The sequence below is a fragment of the Salvelinus alpinus genome, chromosome 6 (assembly GCF_045679555.1).
Source record: "Salvelinus alpinus chromosome 6, SLU_Salpinus.1, whole genome shotgun sequence".
Lineage (NCBI taxonomy): Eukaryota > Metazoa > Chordata > Actinopteri > Salmoniformes > Salmonidae > Salvelinus > Salvelinus alpinus.
The window spans coordinates 62,356,871-62,381,653 of record NC_092091.1 but is presented as its reverse complement, the minus strand read 5'-3'; the positions used below and the strand labels follow the sequence as shown (position 1 = coordinate 62,381,653).

Below are 24,783 nucleotides of genomic sequence, written 5' to 3'. Positions count from 1 at the left end.
AAGACACAATATGTAAATCTATTAGCTAAACACGTTAGCAAAATACACCACTTTTCTAACTCCATCAGTTTCTTACTCCTTCAGGTGCTATCACCAATTCGGCTAAACTAAGATATTGATAGCCAATAACCTATAAAAAACCTCTTCAGATGACAGTCTGATAACATATTTATGGTATAGGATAGGTGTTGTTAGAAAAAAGTGCATATTTCAGGTAGAAATCACAGTTTACAATTGCACCGACCATCACAAATCGACTAGAATTACTAGATAGAGCAACGTGTATGACCAATTTACTCATCATAAAACATTTCATAAAAATAGACAAAGCATAGCAATGGAAAGACCCAGTTCTTGTGATTTCAGACCATATTTCAGATTTTCTAAGCGTTTTTCAGCGAAAACACAATAAATCGATAAGTTAGCATACCACATGTGCAAACGTTACCAGAGCATCGATTCCAGCCAAAGAGCGCTATAACGTAATCACCGCCAAAATATATTAATTTTTTCACTAACCTTCTCAGAATTCTTCAGATGACACTCCTGTAACATCATTTTACAACATACATATACAGTTTGTTCGAAAAGGTGCATATTTAGCCATACAAAACCGTGGTTACACAATAAAAATACTAGGAAATCAAGCCTCAATATGTCTGACGTCATCTATCAGAGTGATCTAGTTTAATTGAAAGCTAATCATATACTTGACTAAAAAATACAGGGTTGACAGGAATCGAAAGACAAATTAGTTCTTAATGCAACCGCTGACTTACATTTTTAAAATTATCCTTACTTTTCAATACAGGGTTCGCCAAGTGACGCGATAACAAACAAAATGGCGAAATATGCGTTTAAAATATTTCGACAGAACAACAATTTATCATATTAAATATTGCTTACTTTGAGCTGTTCTTCCATCATATTCTTGGGCAATGTATCCTTTCTATGTTATAAACGTCTTTTGGTCGATAGATGTCCTCTGTCCTTCGAAATGTCCACCACCAACGACCGACACCCCGAAACGTTTCCAAAGCTAAAAAGGGCACGACAAAGAAATTCCTCAAAATCGCACTAAACGGATATAAATTGCTATAAAACGGTTCAAATTAACTACATTATGATGTTTTTAACAACTATAACGACTGAAAACATGACCGGAGAAATCTAACTAGTTAAACAACGATTTGGAATGAGGCAGGTCCGATGCCTATCTTGCTTGTGGCGCGCGGAGAGAGAGAAAGGTAGTCCCACGTTTTGTGGTTTTATATGGGCTGGGATTGTGCAATAGACTCCATTCAAAACGTGATGACGTACAGACACCCAGAGGAAGACGTAGGCAGTGTCGGTTTCTTCATAGCATTCACTGTCGCCTTAAAAACAGACTCCAGATCAGGGGTAAAAAATTCTGAAATCTGACACCTGTCATGAAAAGTGCTGTAGATATTGTTCTGTACCACTCAGAGACAAAATTCCAACTTCTATAGAAACTAGAAGGTGTTTTCTATCCAATAATAACAATAATATGCATATTGTACGATCAAGAATTTAGCACGAGGCAGTTTAATTTGGAGACCCAAATATGCTAATGCAGAACAGCACCCCCTATAGTTGCAAGAAGTTAAGCTATGACGCCAACAAATAAAATCCTTTCTCTTCTGTGTAAACGGAAGTGAACAGGTGACCAAGAACCATTTCCACATTAACGTTTATATTGTTGTTATTTGGACGTTTATTAACTCACTGGAGCCTTACAATATGACCCATTTAACTGCACAGCTTTACCTCGTGTAGTCTTTAATTCGCATTGGAGACAGGACTTGATAAATGTTATCTAGGTAATGCTAGCTAGCTGCAAAAGTTAGCAAACAATGGCCAACTGTATGGTTTTTCACACTCAAATAGCCTCCATCATGGAGGTGCTAGCGAATGCAGCCGTGGCAGAGATCTGTAAACTCGTAGACGACGACTATGCAGTGTTTCGTGTGGAAATTTCTCAAAGCCAGAAAGAAAACAGGGGATTGCGGAGGAAACTACAGCTATTGGAACTGAAGGTGGCACGGGAGCGCGCAGAGAGGACAATTCGAGAGCGCGTCCTCGCCAGTCGTCCCAGTAGTGTCAAGATCCTCGACAGATACAGGGGAATGGCAAGAGGTACATTTTGCAGAAGGCTGCAGGGCCTGTCGCCCCGTTCCCCTCTCCACATGTGTTCAGATGTGTTATCCAGAATTGGGTCTTGGTCAGTTTTTGGATAGTATGCAACTTCCCCAGATTACTTGGATATTTTTATTTTACCTGGCAGATCAATTAAGAACAAATTCTTCTTGCACAAAGACAATATCATATTCTAGCAAAATTCTTGAATTTCCTGTTATACTCAATATTTTTTTTGATGCATGTAATATAATCACTCAATAAATACTATATTAAAAAGTTATGAATAGTGTTATCTTACATCCTTGCCAATTGTAGACAGTGTCAATAGTGTACAATATAGCATTGACAGTACCTAACTTAACCACTCCTTTTCCCCACAATCACTCTCAGGTGAAGGACATCTCACTGGAGGCCACAGGAGCTTTGTGAAGCCAGCGGGACACAATACATGGATAGATGACCAACCCATATCTATAGATGAGGGGAGTGGAACCTCAACCCAGCATGTTATCGTAATAGAGGTTAGTGTGCATAAAACGTTATATGTAAATTACTGTACATCAAATGTCGCCCGTTTATTTCAAAAAGGCTCCCCTCAGCTATTGACTTGCTTACATGTACATCCTTATTTATCTGCCATAGGGGCACTTGTGAGACTTCCCTACGACATTATTATCCAATTCAGCTCATGTACCTGTAATAACCTCCTCTCTTCATGTCAGTCTGCAGATGCAGAGGCTGCAGGTCCTGGAGGATCGTCTCTGGTCAAGCAAGAGAGGACTGAAGGAGATGACCCACGACACAGCAGAGACATCCAGACTGGCGCAGTGGCTGGAGTGGCACCCCTTTTAGCCACGGAGGACCCCACCGCCCCGCCCCAGCCCAGGAACCGACGCAGCATCACGGAGGTCAGTGGAATGCTGAACGCCGTCCTCAAGTCAGAGACAGACAGCGAGAATTTAACTGTAACACACAGGCTCTTACACACAGGACCAGACCAAATGTCAGACCCAGAGAGACTGGGGCTGGGACCACTGGGCTGTCGTCCTGCTCCTGGCTCAGAGTATTTGCTTTACGGTATACCAAGCCCAAGGATGGTTCATTCCCATCGGGACTCAGGTGACACGTTGGAGACTGGCAATGATCTGTCTTGTTCTTACACTACAGAGATGGACCCTGGCAACATGCCCTTGGGCTTAGAGAGACAAACTGATCTGTCTAGAGGGGACTGGAACCAGTACAGTAGTAGTGTATACACTGAAGGGTGCCTAGATAAGAAAGGGGACGATATAGTGGTAGATGATGTGAAAGTGGAGGGCGACGCGCCTCTGACGTGGAATGTAGACAAGACTCACTTAGGAGAAGGACATTCAAAAGGCAGAGATTTTTTAGATTACAGGGAGAGCTTGGAGACAAATCCAAATGTCGCAACCCACTCCCATTTGCACGTGCTCAGGGATCGTGAGCCTGTGTCCACGTCGATGGGGCCTTCCAATTCACATGGCTGCGTCCTTTTCGATAAGGTATTGAACTCAGAGGACCAAAGGGCCAAGGAGCAGGGAGGGAGACCAACATCTGGCAATAGCAAAGAGAAACGGTTCCTCTGCACGTTCTGTAACAAAGGCTTCAGCTGCCCCCAGAAGGTGGAGATCCACCAGAGGGTCCACACAGGAATAAAACCCTTCAGCTGTACCCAGTGTCACATGCGCTTTGCTGAGGCTGGCAACCTGAAGAGGCACCAGAGGGTCCACACAGGGGAGAAACCCTTCAACTGTACCCAGTGTCAGATGCGCTTCACCCAGGCTTGCCACCTGAAGAGGCATCAGAGGGTCCACACAGGGGAGAAACCCTACAGCTGCCCCCGGTGCGATATGCGCTTCGCCCAGGCTGGCAACCTGAAGATGCACCTGAAGGTCCACACGGAAGAGAGGCCGTTTGCCTGTACGCACTGCGGGAAGAGGTTCTCAGAGAGGAGCTATCTCAAGATACACCAGCAGAAAAACCATTCCACACGATAGCTTCTGATTTTCATTGTTGTCAGCAGAAAAGATCCACAGATGCATTTGGAATAACGAGAGTAACACATTTCAGTGTTGAATATTCCTGGTAGAATATTGCATTCAGACATTGTGTGATATATAAGCCTAAAAAGTCTTACATATTGTGTTTGTACTGTGTAGGCTATATGATGTTCAAAATTGCATGTTTCATTACCTGCATTCAACTACTTCATTTTTTCCCCAATACTATTTCTATGAGAAAATGTATGCGGTTTATCAACTTCATGGTGATTTTTTTGTTGAGACATTACATTTACATTTTAGTAATTTAGCAGATGCTCTTATCCAGAGCGACTTATATCACAGTTATAGTAAGTACAGTTTCCCTCAAAGTAGTTATCAGTAATATCTGTGCAAGTAGGAAAATACTATTTGTATTTATTTATTTTAATGATTCGGGGGGCTTTCGGATTCATTTAAGATTCTATTTGAAGAGGTAGGGTTTCTGAAGATTGTCAGTGAATCTGCTTCCTTGCTTCAGGGGGAAGCTGGTTCCACCAATCAGGTGCCAGGATAGAGAAGAACATTGCCTGGGCTGGCCGTGGGACGACCAAGAGACCATAGGTGGCAGAACGGAGTGCTTGGGTTGGGGTGTAGGGTTTGATTATAGCCGGAAGGTAGGGAGGGGCAGTTCCCCTTGCTGCTCTGTAAGCAAGCACCATGGTCTGTTAGTGGATGCAAGCTTCAACTGGAAGCCAGTGGAGTGTGCTGAGGTGTGGGGTGACATGGGAGAACTTGGGAAGGTTGAACACCCGGCGGACTGCGGAGTTCTGGATAAGTTGCAGGGGTTTGATGGCACAAGCAGGAAATCCAGGTAACAGAGTTGTAGTAGTCTAGACAGGAGGTGACAAGCGCAGGGATTAGGACATGCATCGCTTCCTGTGTGAGGAAGGGTCGTATTCTATAGATGTTATAGAGCATGTGTCAAACTCATCACCCATGGTGTAGAGCATGAACCTGCAGGAGCGAGTCACTGCTTCGATGTTCTTTGCACTCTGGGAGGGGGACACCATGGAGGCGCAGCTTCGTCTTGTTGAGCTTGAGGTGGTGGGTCGACATCCAAGCTGAGATGTCTGCCAGGCATGCAGAGACGTGTATGTGTGGTTTTCATGTGGTGTATTTTAACACTTAAATGTTTAATAAACACAAAATGGGACTTTTCATTCTAAGACTTTCATTGAGACCCTTTAGTATACATCACATTTGATCTCACCCTATTCTGCATACACTCGACAGCGCTTTATAACTGTAGTGGGGATGGGTAAACACACTTCATGCTGAAAGTGTGTTTATTACAGGGCCGGCATTATGGGCGGGTCTTAGGGGGGCCCGCCGTACTGTATCTCCATAATCGTCCAAACAAAATATTTTAATATTTATCATTTATTTGACCCAGACGCGCGCCGACAGAAAGACCCATCACTGTCAGATAAAGTATCCGAGCAGTCAAAACAGCACCCCTCTGTCTCAGTATGTGTAGCCCATGTATCTGCTGCTGTCTGGACTAAAAGAGTATGGCATGGCATTCTCTTTTTTGACCGCATCAGATAAAGGGGTTACATATAGTAACACAGAAAGGCGCTGTTTCAGTCGTTCCAATGCTATTTTGGACTAACGTGTGAAGGTAACGTACTTTTACAGTGATTTGTTTTACAATCAGATGACAACATCATGACGTGTTGTGTTCATGTCACATTAAACTACATGCATTACTATACAACCCACAATAGAAGCGCAAAAGCAGTCATTTGGACTGCTCATGAATACAAAAAAAAATGCATTAGGCTACTCTGCTAATTTTAAAGTCATGCCCTCCTCCGTCCTAGACTTTTCCTAAATAAGTCTATAATACACATGGTCAGAATCTTAATATCACAAACAGAATTGGTGTAATAGACAGTTTTAGGAGACCCCTTCTCCCCACAATATGGCCTGCTCCCCACCTTCTCCCGATTAGTTGAAGATGCCATGCCCAGTTGATAATCACGCCGATAATTGTCTCGAAGCTGAACCTAAACTATACCGGAACTAAATTCAAACGCATAAGAGATTAAATAAATTAAGTAGGCTAAAGTATGATGGGGGAGAATGGATGGGTTGATGAGGAAGGGGAAGCGAACAATGCATAATTATGTAATCACCAATTGTTAATGAAGGACATGGCGGTCCATTCTATTGTATTGATCTATTTTAATTCTAATCCAAACATGGTATGTACTCTATCAGTGTATTCTGGACCTTTTGAAGTACACCGTGAGAGCGTGTGTAATTTACAATGGCAAGAAGGCCAAGATGAATGAATGCACTCGTTAGCGTTGCTACAAAATCTGAATAAAAACGACTCAGATGGTGTGGAAGAATGAATCATGAGCACATCTCTGATGAGTCTTCTTCTGATTCTGAGCCTCAACCTGAACCTATTGCTCCGAATCCTAAGCGCAAAACATACATAATTGTGCGCACTGAGCAGGTGGTAGGGCCACCACCAAATGAAATGGTGAGACAGGAAAGAGGACGGCACTATTCGGAATAGAACAAGCCGGTGAGAATTCTACGGGCCATTATCAGCACAAAATGTCTTCACTGAGAGAGCAGGCCCTACATCTCTAGCAAGAAACCAATTCAGCAACGCACTCCACAGCTTTCGTTGTTTAGGCTGTGTGACATGGACATGCTCCAACTGATAATTGACTTTCTGACTGTCATATCAACACTTACAATTTACTGAACACGTGAAAATTATATATATATATTTGTACATATATCCACATAGGTCCCGAAAAAAACGTGCCCCCCCCTATGAAAAAATCAAATGCCCATCCAACGGATTCGTTCTGGCGCCCACCCTGGTTTATTATCTGTGTGTGCATGTTTACATTATGTATCTGATGGAGTGTATGTCTATTTAATCTGTAACACCTGTCTCTTCCAGGAGGAGGAGGGTCCAGAGGTGCTGCTGGTGAAGGAGGAGGGCTGTGAGGAGGGTCTGGGGAACCCTGAGGGGAACATGGTCATGGAGGACAACCAGACTACACCTCCTTCTGAACCCACAGAGGAACCAGCTGAGCAGCACAGGACCACACACAGTCTCACTGAGGTGAGCCCACTGTAAACTACTGTCTGAATGGTATTAGGTCAGGGCCTGTATCCACAAAGCCTCTCAGAGTAGGAGTGCTAATCTAGGATCAGTTTTGTCTTTTAGATCATAATGAATAAGACTATGTAGACAGGTGAGGACGATCAGCACTCTTACTCTGAGATGCTTTGTGGATTTTATTTTGTCTAAACTGTGGGACCATGCCTTTTAATGATCGAACCATTAGTGTAAAGTAATCAAATTAATTAACATGTTTTTTTATTTAACCTTTATTTCATCAGGGAGTCATACTGAGACCAAGGTCTCTTTTACAGATGAGCCCTGAATTACAGAAATTAGAGAAAATACACACAACAAAATATAAATCCAAAATGTAACCAGAAAGAAAAGTCATAAAAAACAAACACATTAATCAGTAACAAGGTCCTCAATCAGCCTTCTGAATTGCCCTAGAGGCACCAAAGTATAAATGTAAGAACATTTGGAAGATTGTTCCACATATACGATGCAAGACAACTAAAAGCTGATTAACCTAACTTAGAGACCAAAGGAATTCCCGGAGTTAGCCAACCCTGGCACCGGGTGTAGTAACTCATAAGTCTAAAGTTTAGCAATAATGTTAGGTACAGTGGGAGTTTTTGTAAAAGGGCTTTATAAATGAAAATGTATCAACCTATGTGACATCAGAGGGCCAACCAACTTTCTGATAGAGATTGCTTTGATGAGTACTAAATCTGACGCCCGTATTAAAGCACTATGATAACAGCATCTAACAGCTTTAATGAAGTGGCAGCTGCGTTCATGTAGATGATGTCGCCATAGACTGAATAATTTGCTGTCTACTATTTAGCGAGAGGCATAATCTATTTCTTTAGAAGAAGCCTATTTTTATTCTCAACTTCTCCATATTATTTTTAAAAGACAGCTTTTCAGCTATCCAGATGTCCAGACATTTGTAGGCAGGGACACAATCAATATGGACACCGTCCAAAGTACATTAGTTATTTTTATGCGCTCTAGAGAACAACATATGCTTAGTTTTACCTGCATTCAATACTAATTTCAGGTCAATAAAGTTTTTTGGTAATACAATAAAGACCGACTGCAGTTCAGATAAAGCCTGGTCAATCGTGGGGGCAATAGCATACACAACAGTATACATTTTCTGTAACCTGCAACAATATTGTTAATGTAAACAGTAAAAAGTATAGGACCCAGAATAGACCCCTGCGGGTCTATTTGTCAAGTAATTTTTAAACCAGTTATACTGAACAAAAATATAAATGCAACATGTAAAGTGTAGGTCCCATTTTTCATGAGCTGAAATAAAAGATCCCAGAAATGTTCCATATGCACAAAAAGCTTATTTCTCTCAAATGTTGTGCACAAATTTGTTTACATCCCTGTTAGTGATAATTTCTCCTTTGCCAAGATAATCCATCCACCTGACAGGTGTGGCATATCAAGAAGCTGATTAAACAGGATGATCATTACACAGGTGCAACTTGTGTTGGGGACTATAAAAGGACACTCTAAAATGTGCAGTTTTGTCACAAAACACAATGCCACAAGTTGAGGGAGTGTACAATTGGCATGCTGACTGCAGGACTGTCCAACAGAGCTGTTGCCAGAGAATGTAATGCTAATTTCACGACCATAAGCCTCCTCCAATGTAGTTTAAGAATTTGTCAGTATTCAGTTCTCCGACTAGAAGTGGTAGGCCACAAAAGCTCACAGAACAGGACCGCAGAGTGCTGAAGCGCGTAACGCGTAAAAATTCTCTGTCCTCGGTTGCACTACCGACGTCCAAACTGCCTCTGGGGCAACGTCATCACAATAACTGTTCGTCGGGAGCTTCATGAAATGGGTTTCCATGGCCGAGCAGCCGCACACAAGCCTAAGATCACCATGCGCAATGCCAAGCGTCGGCTGGAGTGGTGTAAAGCTCGCCGCCATTGTACTTTGAAGCAGTGGAAATGCGTTCTCTGGCGTAATTACGCTTCACCATCTGGCAGTCTGACGGACGAATCTGGGTTTTTACGATGCCAGGAGAACACTACCTGCCCCAATGCATAGTGCCAACTGTAAAGTTGGGCGGAAGAGGAATAATGGTTTAGGCTCTTTAGTTCCAGGGAAGGGAAATCTTAATGCTACAGCATACAAAGACATTCAACGATTCTGTGCTTCCAACTATGTAGCAACAGTTTGGGGAAAGCCCTTTTCTGTTTCAGCATGACAATGCCCCGTGCACAAAGCGAGGTTCATACAGAAAGGGTTTATTGAGATCGGTGTGGAAGATCTTGACTGGCCTGCACAGAGCCCTGACCTGAACCCCATCAAACACCTTTGGGATGAATTGGAATGCCGACTGCAAGCCAGGACTAGTCGCACCACATCAGTGCCCAACGTCACTAATGCTCTTGTTTCTTAATGGAAGCAAGTCCCCGCAGCAATGTTCCAACATCTAGTGGAAAGCCTTCCCAGAAGAGTGGAGGCTGTTATAGCAGCAAAGGGGGACCAATTCCATATTAATGCCCATGATTTTGGAATGCAATGTTCGACGAGCAGGTGTCCACTTTTGGTCATGTAGTGTACAGTCGTGGCCAAAAGTTTTGAGAATGACACAAATATTAATTTTCACAAAGTCTGCTACCTCAGTTTGTATGATGGCAATTTGCATATACTCTACAATGTTATGAAGAGTGATCAGATGAACTGCAATTAATTGCAAAGTCCCTCTTTGCCATGCAAATGAACTGAATCCCCAAAAAACATTTCCACTGCATTTCAGCCCTGGCACAAAAGGACCAGCTGACATCATGTCAGTGATTCTCTTAACACAGGTGTGAGTGTAGATGAGGACAAGGCTGGAGACCACTCTGTCATGCTGATTGAGTTCGAATAACAGACTGGAAGCTTCAAAAGGAGGGTGGTGCTTGGAATCATTGTTCTTCCTCTGTCAATCATGGTTACCTGCAAGGAAACATATACCGTCAACATTGCTTTGCACAAAAAGGTCTTCACAGGCAAGGATATTGCTGCCAGTAAGATTTTACCTACATCAACCATCGATCAGATCATCAAGAACTTCAAGGAGACCGGTTCAATTGTTGTGAAGAAGGCTTCAGGGCGCCCAAGAAAGTCCAGCAAATGCCAGGACCATCTCCTAAAGTTGATTCAGCTGCGGGATCGGGGCACCCCCAGTACAGAGCTTGCTCAGGAATGGCAGCAGGCAGGTGTGAGTGCATCTGCACGCACAGTGAGGCGAAGACTTTTGGAGGATGGCCTGGTGTCAAGAATTGCAGCAAAGAAGCCACTTCTCTCCAGGAAAAACATCAGGGACAGACTGATATTCTGCAAAAGGTACAGGGATTGGACTGCTGAGGACTGGGGTAAAGTCATTTTCTCTGATGAATCCCCTTTCCGATTGTTTGGGGCATCCGGAAAAAAGCTTGTCCGGAGAAGACAAGGTGAGCGCTACCATCAGTCCTGTGTCATGCCAACAGTAAAACATCCTGAGACCATTCATGTGTGGTGTTGCTTCTCAGCCAAGGGAGTGGGCTCACTCACAATTTTGACTAAGAACACAGCCATGAATAAAGAATGGTACCAACACATCCTCCGAGAGCAACTTCTCCCAACCATCCAGGAACAGTTTGGTGACGAACAATGCCTTTTTCCAGCATGATGGAGCACCTTGCCATACGGCAAAAGTGATAACTAAGTGGCTCGGGGAACAAAACATCGATATTTTGTGTCCATGGCCAGGAAACTCCCCAGACCTTAATCCCATTGAGAACTTGTGGTCAATCCTCAAGAGGCGGGTGGACAAACAAAACCCCACAAATTCTGACAAACTCCAAGCATTGATTATGCAAGAATGGGCTGTCATCAGTCAGGATGTGGCACAGAAGTTAATTGACAGCATGCCAGGGTGGATTGCAGAGGTCTTGAAAAAGAAGGGTCAACACTGCAAATATTGACTCTTTGTATCAACTTCATGTAATTGTCAATAAAAGCCTTTGACACTTATGAAATGCTTGTAATTATACTTCAGTATTCCATAGTAACATCTGACAAAAATATCTAAAGACACTGAAGCAGCAAACTTTGTGGAAATTAATATTTGTGTCATTCTCAAAACTTTTGGCCACGACTGTATGTTGATGGTGGTGCTGGAGATGATGAATATAAAGTTGACAATTTTTTAAATGTCCCTTTAAGCAAGGCATCTAGCACATAACAGGTAGTAAATTGGTGAAATGAAAACAAAAAGATTCACTAGAAGTTGACTGGTTAACCGTCGAGTTAGCTAGAGTCCGGCAGAGGGGAGAACAGTCGATTGACTGACCAGTGTCAATTAAACCACAGTTTATCTCAAATAATAAGTCTGCCAAGGTAAAATTATGTTTAAAAGCATCACTTATCTCATTCTTATCAGTTAGCCAGAGTCAGACAGAACTTGCTTAGGCAGGGAAGAGGAATTTCTACACTTCAATGCATTTACTGTTACTGTTCAAAATCACCAGCAGAGTCAGAGAGAGTGCATCTGTTTCTCACCGTTCACTACAGAGTCAGTTTTCCTTGCTTTGGACCGGGCCTGATTTCTCGTCTGAAGGAGCTCAGATAGCTCCGAAGATCTAACCCTTGGTTTTCTATCTTTGACTCTGAATTGTTTAAAAGGGGCGTGTTTATTTGCCAGAGGAATAAATATGGAGGATACATTTTCTAGAGCCAACTCAGGGTCAGGAATACAGGAGACAGTGGCTAAATCAGAGTAGAACATGTCATGTAAAAACCCTTAAGGAGGAAACTTTTTTTAAATACATATTTTTTATTAAATGAGGATTAGTATTTTGCTGTTTGGTATCTCAAATACATACATACTATGGGACAATGATCACTGAGATCATATGCAAATACTCCACTAGACAAATATTTATGGGGGTTATTAGTAAGACATTTACCTGTGTGGGTTTTGAGATCAATTGAGACAGATTAAAATCAATGCATACAGTGCATTCGTAAAGTATTTAGACACCTTGACTTTTTCCAAATTTTGTTACATTAAAGCCTTATTCAAAAATTGATGAAATCGTTTTTTTCCCTCAATCTACACACAACACCCCATAGTGACAAAGCAATAACTGGTTTTTAGACATTTTCGCAAATCTATTACAAATAAAAAACTATCACATTTACATACGTATTCAGACCCTTTAGTTATTACTTTGTTGAAGCACCTTTGGCAGCGATACAGCCTCGAGTCTTCTTGGGTATGACCCTACAAGCTTGGCACACCTGTATTTGGGGAGTTTCTCCCATTCTTCTATGCAGATCCTCTCAAGCTCTGTCAGGTTGGATGGGAAGCGTTGTTGCAGTTATTTTCAGGTCTCTCCAGCGATGTTCGATGGGGTTGAAGTCCGGGCTCTGGCTGGGCCACTCAAGGACATTCAGAGACTTGTCCCGAAGCCACTTGTGCATTGTCTTGGCTGTGTGCTTAGAGTCATTGTCCTGTTGGAAGGTGAACCTTCGCCCCAGCCTGAGGTCCTGAGCGCTCTGGAGAAGGTTTTAATCAAGGATCTCTCTGTACTTTGCTCCGTTCATCTTTCCCTCGATCCTGACTAGTCTCCCAGTCCCTGCCTCTGAAAAACATCCCCCACAGCATGATGCTGCCACCACCATGCTTCACGAGCAGGCTGTCATGTGTCTTTTACTGAGGAGTGTTTCTGTCTGGTCACTCTCCCCTAAAGGCCTGATTGGTGGAGTGCTGCAGAGATGGTTGTCCTTCTGGAAGGTTCACGTATCCACAAAGGAACTCTAGAGCTCTGTCAGAGTGACCGTCGGGTTCTTGGTCACCTCCCTGACCAAGGCCCTTCTCCCCCGATTGCTAAGTTTGGCCAAGAGGCCAGCTTTAGGAAGAGTCTTGGTGGTTCCAAACTTCTTCCATTTAATCATGATGGAGGCCACTGTGTTCTTGGGGACATTCAATGCTGAAGACATTTTTTGGTACCCTTCCTCAGATCTGTGCCTCGACACAATCTTGTCTCGGAGCTCTACGGACAATTCCTTCGACCTCATGGCTTGGTTTGTGCTCTGACATACACTGTCAACTGTGGGACCTTAAATAGACAAGTGTGTGCCTTTCCCAATCATATTCAATCAATTGAATTTACCACCGGTGGACTCCAATCAAGTTGTAGAAACATCGCAAGGATGATCAATGTAAACAGGATGCACCTGAGCTATATTTCAAGTCTCATAGCAAAGGGTCTGAATACTTAGGTACAGTTGAAGTCGGACGTTTACATACACCTTAGCCAAATACATTTAAACTCAGTTTTCACAATTCCTGATATTTAATCCGAGTAAAAATTACCTGTCAGGTCAGTTAGGATCACCACTTTATTTTAACATGGTGAAATGTCAGAATAATAGTAGAGAGAATGATTTATTTCAGCTTTTATTTCTTTCATCACATTCCCAGTGGGTCAGAAGTTTACATACACTCAATTAGTATTTGGTAGCATTGCCTTTAAATTGTTTAACTTGGGTCAAACGTTCAAGGGTAGCCTTCCACAAGCTTCCCACAATAAGTTGGGTGAATTTTGGCCCATTCCTTCTGACAGAGCTGGTGTAACCGAGTCAGGTTTGTAGGCCTCCTTGCTCGCATACGCTTTTTCAGTTCTGCCCACAAATTTTCTATAGGATTGAGGTCAGAGCTTTGTGATGGCCACTCCAATACCTTGACTTTGTTGTCCTTAAGCCATTTTGCCACAACTTTGGAAGTATTCTTGGGGTCATTGTCCATTTGGAAAATCGATTTGCGACCAAGCTTTAACTTCCTGACTGATGACTTGAGATGTTGCTTCAATATATCCACATAATTTCCCCCCCCCTCATGATGCCATCTATTTTGTGAAGTGCACCAGTCCCTCCTGCAGCAAAGCACCCCCACAACATGCTGCCACCCCCGTGCTTCACGGTTGGGATGGTGTTCTTCGGCTTGCAAGCCTCCCCCTTTTTCCTCCAAACATAACGATGGTCATTATGGCCAAAAAGTCATATTTTTGTTTCATCAGACCAGAGGACATTTCTCCAAAAAGTACGATCTTTGTCTCCATTTGCTGTTGCAAACCGTAGTCTGGCTTTTTTATGGTGGGTATGGAGCAGTGACTTCTTCCTTGCTGAGCGGCCTTTCAGGTTATGTCGATATAGGACTCGTTTTACTGTGGACATAGATACTTTTGTACCCGTTTCCTCCAACATCTTCACAAGGTCCTTTGCTGTTGTTCTGGGATTGATTTGCACTTTTCACACCAAAGTACGTTCATCTCTAGGAGGCAGAATGCGTCTCCTTCCTGAGCGGTATAACGGCTGCGTGGTCCCATGGTGTTTATACTTGCGTACTATTGTTTGTACAGATCAACGTGGTACCTTCAGTCGTTTGGAAATTGCTCCCAAGGATGAACCAGACTTGTGGAGGTCTACCATTTTTTTTCCCTGAGGACTTGGCTGATTTTCCCATGATGTCAAGCAAAGAGGCACTGAGTTTGAAGGTAGGCCTTGAAATACATCCACAAGTACACCTCCAATTGACTCAAATTATGTCAATTAGCCTATCAGAAGCTTCTAAAGCCATGACGTCATTTTCTGAAATTTCCCAAGCTGTTTAAAGGCACAGTCAATTTAGTGTATGTAAACTTCTGACCCACTGGAATTGTGATAGTGAATTAATCTGTCTGTAAACAATTGTTGGAAAAATTACTTGTGTCATGCACAAAGAAGATGTCCTAACCGACCTGCCAAAACTATAGTTTGTTAGCAAGAAATTTGTGAAGTGGTTGAAAAACGAGTTTTAATGACTCCAACCTAAGTGTATGTAAACTTCCGACTTAAACTGTAAATAAGGTATGTTTTGTATTTTTTTATACATTTGCAAAAATTTCAAATAATCTTTTTTTGATTTGTCATTATGGGGTTTTGTGTGTAGATTGCTGAAATCCATTTTAGACAAAGGCTTTAACAAAGCAAAATGTGGAAAAAGTCAAGGGGTCTGAATACTTTCCGAAGGCACTGTATTCTTTAATTGATCTGAGGCCGGGGGAAAAGGGTCAACACTCAGATATAGCACCAATAGCATCCGCCATGGCAGCAAGGGGTAAATCACAGCAACAAATACATGTGTATTCTGGGTTATGGACACAATTACAACCAGGAGCTTACATTTCTTGGGAATAGAAATATATTTTTTAAATGGGACGCCATGAAATTATATTTTACATACAGTGCCTTCAGAAAGTATTCACACCCCTTGACTTGTTCCATATTTTGTTGAGTTACAGCATGAATTTAAAATGGATTACATTTAGATTTTTTGGTCACTGGCCTACCCCATGTCAGTGGAATTATGCTTTTCGAAATGTTTACTAATTCATTAAAAGCTGAAATGTCTTGAGTAAATAAATATTCAACCCCTTTTTTTATGGCAAGCCTAAATAAGTTCAGAAGTAAAAATGTGCTTAACAAGTAACATAATAAGTTGCATGATTTTTTGAATGACTACCTCATCTCTGTATCCCACACATACAATTATCTGTAAGGTCCCTCGGTCACGTTGTGAATTTCAAACACAAAGACCAGGGAGGTTTTAACTCTTTTTCGGAAAGATGGGCACCTATAGGTAGATGGGTAAAAACAGAAGCAGGTATTGAATATCCCTTTGAGCATGGTGAAGTTATTCATTACACTTTGGATGGTGTATCAATGCACCCAGTCACAACAAAGGTACGTGCGTCCTTCCTAACTCAGTTGCCTGAGAGAAAGGAAACCCCTCAGGGATTTCACCATGAGGCCAATGGTGACTTTAAAACAGTTACAGAGTTTAATGTCTGTGTTAGGAGAAAACACAGGATGGATCAACATTGTAGTTACTCCACAATACTAACATAATTGACAGAGGGAGAATAAAGAGTCCTGTACCTAATAAAAGTGGTCCAAAACATGCATCCTGTTTGCAAAAAGGCACAAAAGTAAAACTGTTAAAAAAATGTGGCAAAGCAATTCACTTTTTGTCCTGAATACAAAGTGTTATGTTTGGGATAAATCCAATACAACACATTACTGAGTACCACTCTCATATTTTCAAGCATAGTGGTGGCTGCATCATGTTATGGGTATGTTTGTAATTGGCAAGGACTGGGGATTTTTTCAGGATAAAATAAAATGGAATGAAGCTAAGCCCAGGCAAAATCCGAGAGGAAAACCTGGTTCAGTCTGCTTTCCACTAGACACTGGGAGATGAATTCACCTTTCAGCAGGACAATAACCTGAAACACAAGGCCATATGTACACTGGAGTTGCTTAACAAGAAGACAGTGAATGTTCCTGAGTGGCCAAGTTACAGTTTTGACTAATCTACTTAAATATATGCCAAGACCTGAAATTGATTGTCTAGCAATGTACAACAACCAATTTGACAGAGCTTGTAGAATTTTGAAAAGAATAATGGGCAAATGTTGCACAATCCAGGTGTGGAAAGCTCTATGAGACTTACCCAGAAAGATTCAGAGCTGTGCTCGATGGTGCTTCTACAAAATGTTGACTCGGTGTGAATACTTATGTAAAGTAGATATTTCTGTATTTCATTTTCAATAAATCTGCAAAAATTTCAAAAAACATGTTTTCACTTTGTCATTATGGGGTATTGTGTGTGTGTGTATATGGGTGAAAGAAACTCTATTTACTCCATTTTGAATGCAGGCTGAAACACAGTAAAATGTGGAATAAGAGTACTTTCTGAAGCCACTCCCCCCCTTTCTGTAATCCGTCACATTTGAAGAAAATTATTATAATGTATTTAATCTCTTTTTCAGAGACAGAACCATTTAACCATGTTTCCGAGAGAACCAGAATGTTAGGACACTAGTTCTGTATACAAATGTCAATTGTGCCCATAGTTTTGTATACAAATGTCAATTGTGCCCATAGTTTTGTATACAAATGTCAATTGTGCCCATTTTTTAAATCATACTACGCACATTTAGGTGCATTACCCCCCTACGAGATTTAGAGGGGGTATTCAGTTCATTTACATAAGGGCTAACTGGCATAGGATCATCTGCAGCTATTTGATGAGTGACCTGAGACTTTGCCAGGTCCTAGGCCATCCACATGAGATCAGAGCAGACTGCGCATTCGACAGATCTCCTTCAATTTGCTGGATGCAATGGCTTAAGCGGGAACTGGGTGAGCAGTGTTGGCAGAGCTCAGTCCACCCAGATGAAGCTCTCATAGTATCAAATGAACTAACATGTTTGCATAGTACTCATAGCAATCCTTCACTGACCCATCAGAATATGCTCCATAGCAGGGTGCTCATATGAGATTTTTTCATCCAACATCATCTCACGCTGTATGTCTTACAGGCAGTAGACATGGAGGATGTGAAGCTTGATCTGCTGCTTGTCAAAGAAGAGACAATAAAGGACGGTCCAGAGAGCATTGATCTGCTGAGTGGACTAAAGATGGGGGAGCAAGGTAAGGGAGAAATACATATAACCTACATACAGTAATACATCTTCAATGGGAGTAGTGATGCACCTGGCTATTATTCTTTCTTAATTTTTTTCATTGATAAAATGAAATCAATACAACTTATGTTTACATACTAAAACACACATTATAATGTATGAACTTGATCAGGTAATTGACTCAAAGAACTCCATTGGTATATGAGTTCTCTGCCATGTTTGTAAAGTCTATTTTGTAACGTCTTCCTGCAGGTGGTTGGCTGGAGGCAAACAGAGGAGACTCTGCGGCCATCTTGGATTCCCAGACCAAGACGGGTACAGCCAAGGGCCCAGGGGACAACATCACTGAGCAGGCCAGGACCAGAGGCGACATATTGGAGGTCAGTGGATAGGATAGCATCCTCAACTCTGGGCTGGGGAACAACATTGTTAACCACAACCAGAAACAGACAGTCGAACACAAAACAGCAACCAAGCTTAGTCTCCATGACAACATACTGGCTGAGACCAGGGTGAGGCGTAGATTTGGTCTGCGGGGACGGGGAGGTGTCTGTATGAGAACAGACACAGACTCGCCTAGCAATGCGACATCCTGCTCCTATAGTTGTGATTCAGACAGACTGATGGCGCCTCAGGTTAACCCCCTAACAGGTGCTGCCTTCAGCCTGCCTTCTATAGGATCTATCAACTGGAACAGGGACCCTGTGACAACAGACACTCCCTGGCCTTTGTCCTCCTCACACTCTCCTAATGTTTAACCAGACCTCAGATAATGCCAGTGCCTCAACACTAAATGGCTACACAAGCCCATTCACAAATGACAGTAGTAGTAATGCTATCAGCAGATCCGGTGGCAAAGAGAAGCTCTTACAGTGTTCATTCTGTGGGAAAGCTTTCAGTTTCCCCAAACAGGTGGAGATCCACCAGATGATGCACACGGTGAGAAATTGTAGGGCTGCCGCCTGTGCTGGGCCTGTTTTTTCGACTCGTCCTGCCTGAAGAGACACCAGAGTGTCCACACGGTAGAAACCCTACAGCTGCCCCCAGTATGAGAAGAGGTTCTCCCACCAGTTGAAGATGCACCTGATGATCCACATGGGAGAGAGGCCGTTCACCTGTACACACTGCTAGAAGAGGTTCTCAGAGAGGACCTACCTCAGGATACACCACCAGAAAATGCACACAGCCCATGTATAGTTTAATGTAACATAGTACTAGTTAGTTGGTTTGTAGTTAATTCTGTTGGTTTTGGATGTAGTAGAGAACTGGATGAGAACTGAGGAAGGAATGAGTAAGATGAGGCAGAGTAGATGATAGTGTGATGGTGTCTGTAAAAATGCTTCATTATTGAAAAGCATTTTCATGTAATGTTGAACTTTTTCCAAAGTCTCCCCAAACCCTACCCGGTCATATCCCCTATACTCCCCCAACCTGGTTATATCCCCCATACCTCCATTGACTGTGGTTAATATTTTAGAATATCTTGTCATATTTGTATGTACAGCAAAAAGTTTCTTATATAAACTTTTATGATTTTCTCTTCCATTTGTGTTTACAGTCTGCAGTCCACGAGGACTTGTTAATATCCAGTGTTGCTGGTGGGAGAGACTGGACCTCTGAGGTGGCTGGTCACAAACTCTGGCCCCGGATCAGGATCATGGATCAGGAGCCGTCGCTCTTTCTTCCTGAGTCGGATCCAGGAACCAACCGTGAGGGACAGAGACTCCTCCACCAGCACCACACAGAACACAACCAGCGGACAGGTGGACTGAACAACCTCAGACATGGTGGTCATCAGAGAGGCTCCAGTCTGCAGCCCAGACCCTTCTCTTCACAGTCTCAGTGCAGGGATGGAGCAGGGCATGGGGCTGATAGAGATAGACCCTCCTGTTCCTATGATACAAACTCCACAGTATCCATGATGAACAGAGCAAGACACCCTGGGCTTCAGCCTTCCGAGAGAGTGGAGGGAGACTCCCCTGACGGGAATCTAACAGGACGTTTGTCTTCTCTTTCAGGGTCTCGTCTAATATCTAGTGACTGGGTTCATAAAAGGCCTGGGCCTGGGTCTAGCCTTCCTCAGCTACTTCATGGTTACCCTACCAACACAGCACAAAATCCCATCAACACCCAAACAATGGCTAGAGGGGGGAGCTCAAAGACTAACCACCTGAGGGTGGTGGCTCCTGCTTCTACCTTGCCTGGTGTCATTGGGTCACAACGTGGGAGGCGGAGCATTAGGGGGGATGCCGACAAGCCATACGCCTGCCCCACATGTGGGAAGCGCTTTGCTCAGTCGAATTATGTGAAGATGCATCAGACCGTTCACACCAAGGAGAAGCCCTTCAAGTGCAAACTATGTTACAAGAGCTTCTCCTTCCTGACTAACCTTACCAGACATAGGAGTGTCCACAATGGGGAGAAATTGTAGCACTGTGGCTTGAGTATTATACAGGGGATATCTGGGAACCATTCTTTAGCTGACATTATATTTATCATGTGAAGTGTCTTGGGTTACTAAGTCCCTCAGTTGAGCATCTGTGTACACTCACATTCTCAGATATGCAGACTTGGTGTTTTGGGTGCTAGCATAGCCAAAACACTGTCATGTTATTGAAGAGCAACATTATATTCCCCCTCTCAATTTGGTTTTGCCTATGTTCTATTCATAACAAATATAATGTCCCTCGCAACATTATTTGGCATAATCAGGTGGTACCTGTTCCTTTATGTACTATAATTAAGTGATCAAATCTGTTAATAAATTAGAATAAATCTTGTTGATTTTGTATTTGCTTGTTGACCGTTTAGATTTAAAATTGGCCTTAGTTTCCTTGGCTTATAGTGCTCTGAGCTTGAAAGATACTGATTGTGAAAAGGACATTTGATGTGTAATGTAATAAGCAGTACTGTACTTTAAAGCCCCCAAATAGCAGTCTCTTTAATTGTATTTTTAAATCATGCCTAATAAATCACTGTTTGTTTATTTCATGAAAATAACTAAATATATTTATCATTTATTTCCCTGAACCTCTCTTTGCCATTGAAATGCTCATGGGTAAATACATTTTTATTAAATTACTGTTGCTGCATCCCTGTTGATTTAAATAAAACTTTCCATACATGTTTGCCCATGGAAGAAGAGGACAGAAAGTGACTTTTTTGAGCTGAATGACAAGAAATTGTTCATGTACAATCACTGCAGAACAAACTGGATGAGCTTCGTTCGAGACTATCCTATCAACGGGACCTGGAGAACTGTAATATCCTATGTTTCTCTGAAACTTGGCTGAACAAGGACATGGATAATATGCATCTGGCTGCTTTTCTTATGCATCAGCAGGACAGAAAGGCAGTATTGAGTAAGCTCAAGGGGGGTGGTGTGTCTCTTTGTTAACAACAGCTGGTACGTAATCTTTAATATTAATGAAGCTTCAAAGGTTCTGCTTGCCTGAGTTAGAATACCTCATAAACTGTAGACCATACTATTTACCATGCTGGCATTAAGACCGGACTCAATGACCTGTGTAGGGCCATAAGCTAAGAAGGAAATACTCATCCAGAGGCAGCACTCCTCGTGGCCAGTGTTTTTAATGCAGGAAAACTGAAATCCGTTTCACCTAATTTCTACCAGCATGTCACCTGTGCAACTAGAGGCGAAAACACTAGATCGCTTTTACTCCACAACACAGGCACGCATCCAAAGATCTCCCTCGTCCTCCATTTGGCAAATCTGACCATAACTCTATTCTCCTGATTCCTGCTTACAAGCAAAAACTCAAACAGGAAGTACCAATGACACGCTCAATACGAGTCACTGGTACTTCCTGTGGATGGTAAACTACAGGATTGTTTTGCTAGTACAGACTGGAATATGTTCTGGGACTCATCTTATGGCTTTGAGGAGTTAACCACATCAATCATAAGTGCATTGATGACATTGTGACCATACGTACATATCCCAACCAGAAGCCATGGATTTCAGGCAAAATCCGCACGGATGTGGCAGGGCTTGCAAACTATCACGGATTACAAAGGGAAACCCAGCCACAAACTATCCAGTGAGTCGAGCCTTCCAGACGAGCTAAATGCCTTCTTTGCTCGCTTCGAGGAAAGCAACAGTGAACCATGCGTGAGCACCAGCTATTCCAGATGACTGTGTGATCAAGCTCTCTGTAGCTGATGTGAGTAAGACCTTTAAACAGGTTAACATTCACATGGCCGCAGGGCCATACGGATTACCAGGACGCGTAGTCAGAGCATACGCTGACCAGCTGGCAAGTGTCTAACATATTCAACCTCTTCCTGACCCACTCTGTAATACCAACATGTTTCAAGCAGGCCACTTTAGTTCCTGTGCCCAAGAACGCCAAGATAACTTGTCTAAATGACTAGCACAAATCTGTAGCTGTGAAATGCTTTGAAAGGTTGGTCATGGCTCACATCAACACCATCATCGCAGACACCCTGGACCCACTCCAATTCGCATACAGCCCCAACAGATGACGCAATCTCTATTGCACTCCACACTGCCTTTTCCTACTTAGACAATAGGAACACCTATGTGAGAATGCTGTCCATTAACTACAGCTCAGCATTCAACACCAGTGTCCTCCAAGCTCATCACTAAGCTAAGGACCCTAGGACTGAACACTTCCCTCTGCAACTGGATCCTGGACTTCCTGACAGGACGCCCCCAGGTGATGAGGGTAGGCAACAACACTTCCACCATGCTGACCCACAACATGGGGGCCCCTCAGGCATGATTGCCAGGTCTAGCAAACATTTCAAGCCCAATGACCACTCAAAAACCAGCCAAAGGGCCTGAAAATGTGCCAATTTTTATTTCCCACAGCAAGAGTTGCCACATTTACACGATAAACAATTTTTCCATTATGTTTTCAAGCTAATTTAGAAGGAATAGACGTAACTTGTAACTACGTTAGAAGCAAAATTAGTTTTTCATCAAAATAATAAGTGAACTATCACATGACAAACTAATTTAACATGCCAGATCATTTTCCATCAATGGATGTCGATTTAACTCGTTTGACTGCTATGATTAAGCAATAAAGCATGAGAGGGTATGGTATATGGCCAATGTACCACAGCTAAGGGCTGTTCTTAAGCATGACAACGCGGAGTGCCTGCATACAACAATTAGCCGTGGTATATTGATAACAAACCCCCAGGGTGCCTAATTGTTAATATAAACTGGTTACCACAGACGTTACCAATCACACTGCCCTATCCCATTTGGACAAGAGGAATACCTATGTAAGAATGCTGACTACAGCTCAGCATTCAACACCATAGGACCCTCCAAACTCATCATTAAGCTTGAGACTCTGGGTCTCGACCCAGCCTTGTGCAACTGGGTCCTGGACTTCCTGACGGCTGCCCCCAGTTGGTGAAGGTAGGAAACAACATCTCCACTCCGCTGATCCTCAACACTGGGGCCCCACAATGGTGCGTTCTCAGCCCCCTCCTGTACTCGCTGTTCACCCACGACTGCGTGGCCATGAACTCAATCATCAAGTTTGCAGACGACACAACAGTGGTAGGCTTGATTACCAACAACGACGAGACAGCCTACAGGGAGGAGGTGAGGGCCCTCGGAGTGTGGTGTCAGGAAAATAACCTCTCACTCAATGTCAGCAAAACAAAAGAGATGATCGTGGACTTCAGGAAACAGCAAAGGGAGCACCCCCCTATCCACATCAACGGGACAGCAGTGGAGAAGGTGGAAAGTTTTAAGTTCCTCGGTGTACATATCACAGAGAAACTGAAATGGTCCATGCACACAGACAGTGTGGTGAAGAAGGCGCAACAGCGCCTCTTCAACCTCAGGAGGCAGAAGAAAATTGGGCTTGTCACCGAAAACCCTCACAAACTTTTACAGGTGCACAATTGAGAGCATCCTGTCGGGCTGTATCACCGCCTGGTATGGGAACTGCACCGCCCACAACCGCAGTGCTCTCCAGAGGGTGGTGCGGTCTGCACGACGCATCACCGGGGGCAAACTACCTGCCCTCGAGGACACCAGCAACACCCGATGTCACAGGAAGGCAAAAAGATCATCAAGGACAAATACCACCCGAGCCAATGCCTGTTCACCCCGCTTTCATCCAGAAGGCGAGGTCAGTACAGGTGCATCAAAGCTGGGACAGAGAGATAGAAGCTGTTTTTCAATCTCAAGGCCATCAGATTGTTAAACAGCCTCCACTAGCACAGAGAGGCGGCTACCTACCTATGGACTTCATATATCAATGGCCACTTTAATAAATGGAACACTCGTCACTTTAATAATGCCACTTTAAGAATGTTTACATATCTAACATTACTCATCTCATATGTATATACTGTATCCTTCACTATCCATTCTTTATCCATTGCATCTTAGCCACTCTGTCACTGCTCATCCATATATTTTATACTTACAGTTGAAGTCGGAAGTTTACATACACCTTAGCCAAATACATTTAAACAAAGTTTCACAATTCCTGACATTTAATCCTAGTAAAAATTCCCTGTCTTCGGTCAGTTAGGATCACCCCTTTATTTTAAATATGTGAAATGTCAGAATAATAGTAGAGAGAAAGTTTATTTCTTTCATCACATTCCCAGTGGGTCATGTATATCCACATAATTTCCCCCCCCCCCCTCATGATGCCATCTATTTTGTGATGTGCACCAGTACCTCCTGCAGCAAAGCACCCCCACAACATGATGCTGCCCGTGATTCACGGTTGGGATGGTGTTCTTCGGCTTGCAAGCCTCCCACTTTTCCCTCCAAACATAACAATGGTCATTATGGCCAAACAATTCTATTTTTGTTTCATCCGACCAGAGGACATTTCTCCAAAAATTACGATCTTTGTCCCCATGTGCAGTTGCAAACCGTAGTCTGGCTTTTTTATGGCGATTTTGGAGC

At 43.0% G+C, this 24,783-nt stretch overlaps 1 protein-coding gene across 1 annotated transcript in view; it reads left to right on the top strand.

Moving 5' to 3' along the window:
* LOC139577670 (uncharacterized) overlaps positions 1–20,849 on the top strand; it is a 50,285-nt gene extending 29,436 nt beyond the window's left edge. Inside the window, exons 2-7 of the mRNA XM_071404830.1 lie at positions 2,551–2,681; positions 2,883–3,068; positions 7,153–7,317; positions 17,745–17,856; positions 18,102–18,229; positions 19,408–20,849. Coding sequence (XP_071260931.1) covers positions 2,551–2,681; positions 2,883–3,068; positions 7,153–7,317; positions 17,745–17,856; positions 18,102–18,229; positions 19,408–20,280 — 1,595 coding nt within the window. The 3' untranslated portion in view covers positions 20,281–20,849. The remainder of the gene's footprint in view (positions 1–2,550; positions 2,682–2,882; positions 3,069–7,152; positions 7,318–17,744; positions 17,857–18,101; positions 18,230–19,407) is intronic.
* Positions 20,850–24,783: the final 3,934 nt, after the last annotated feature.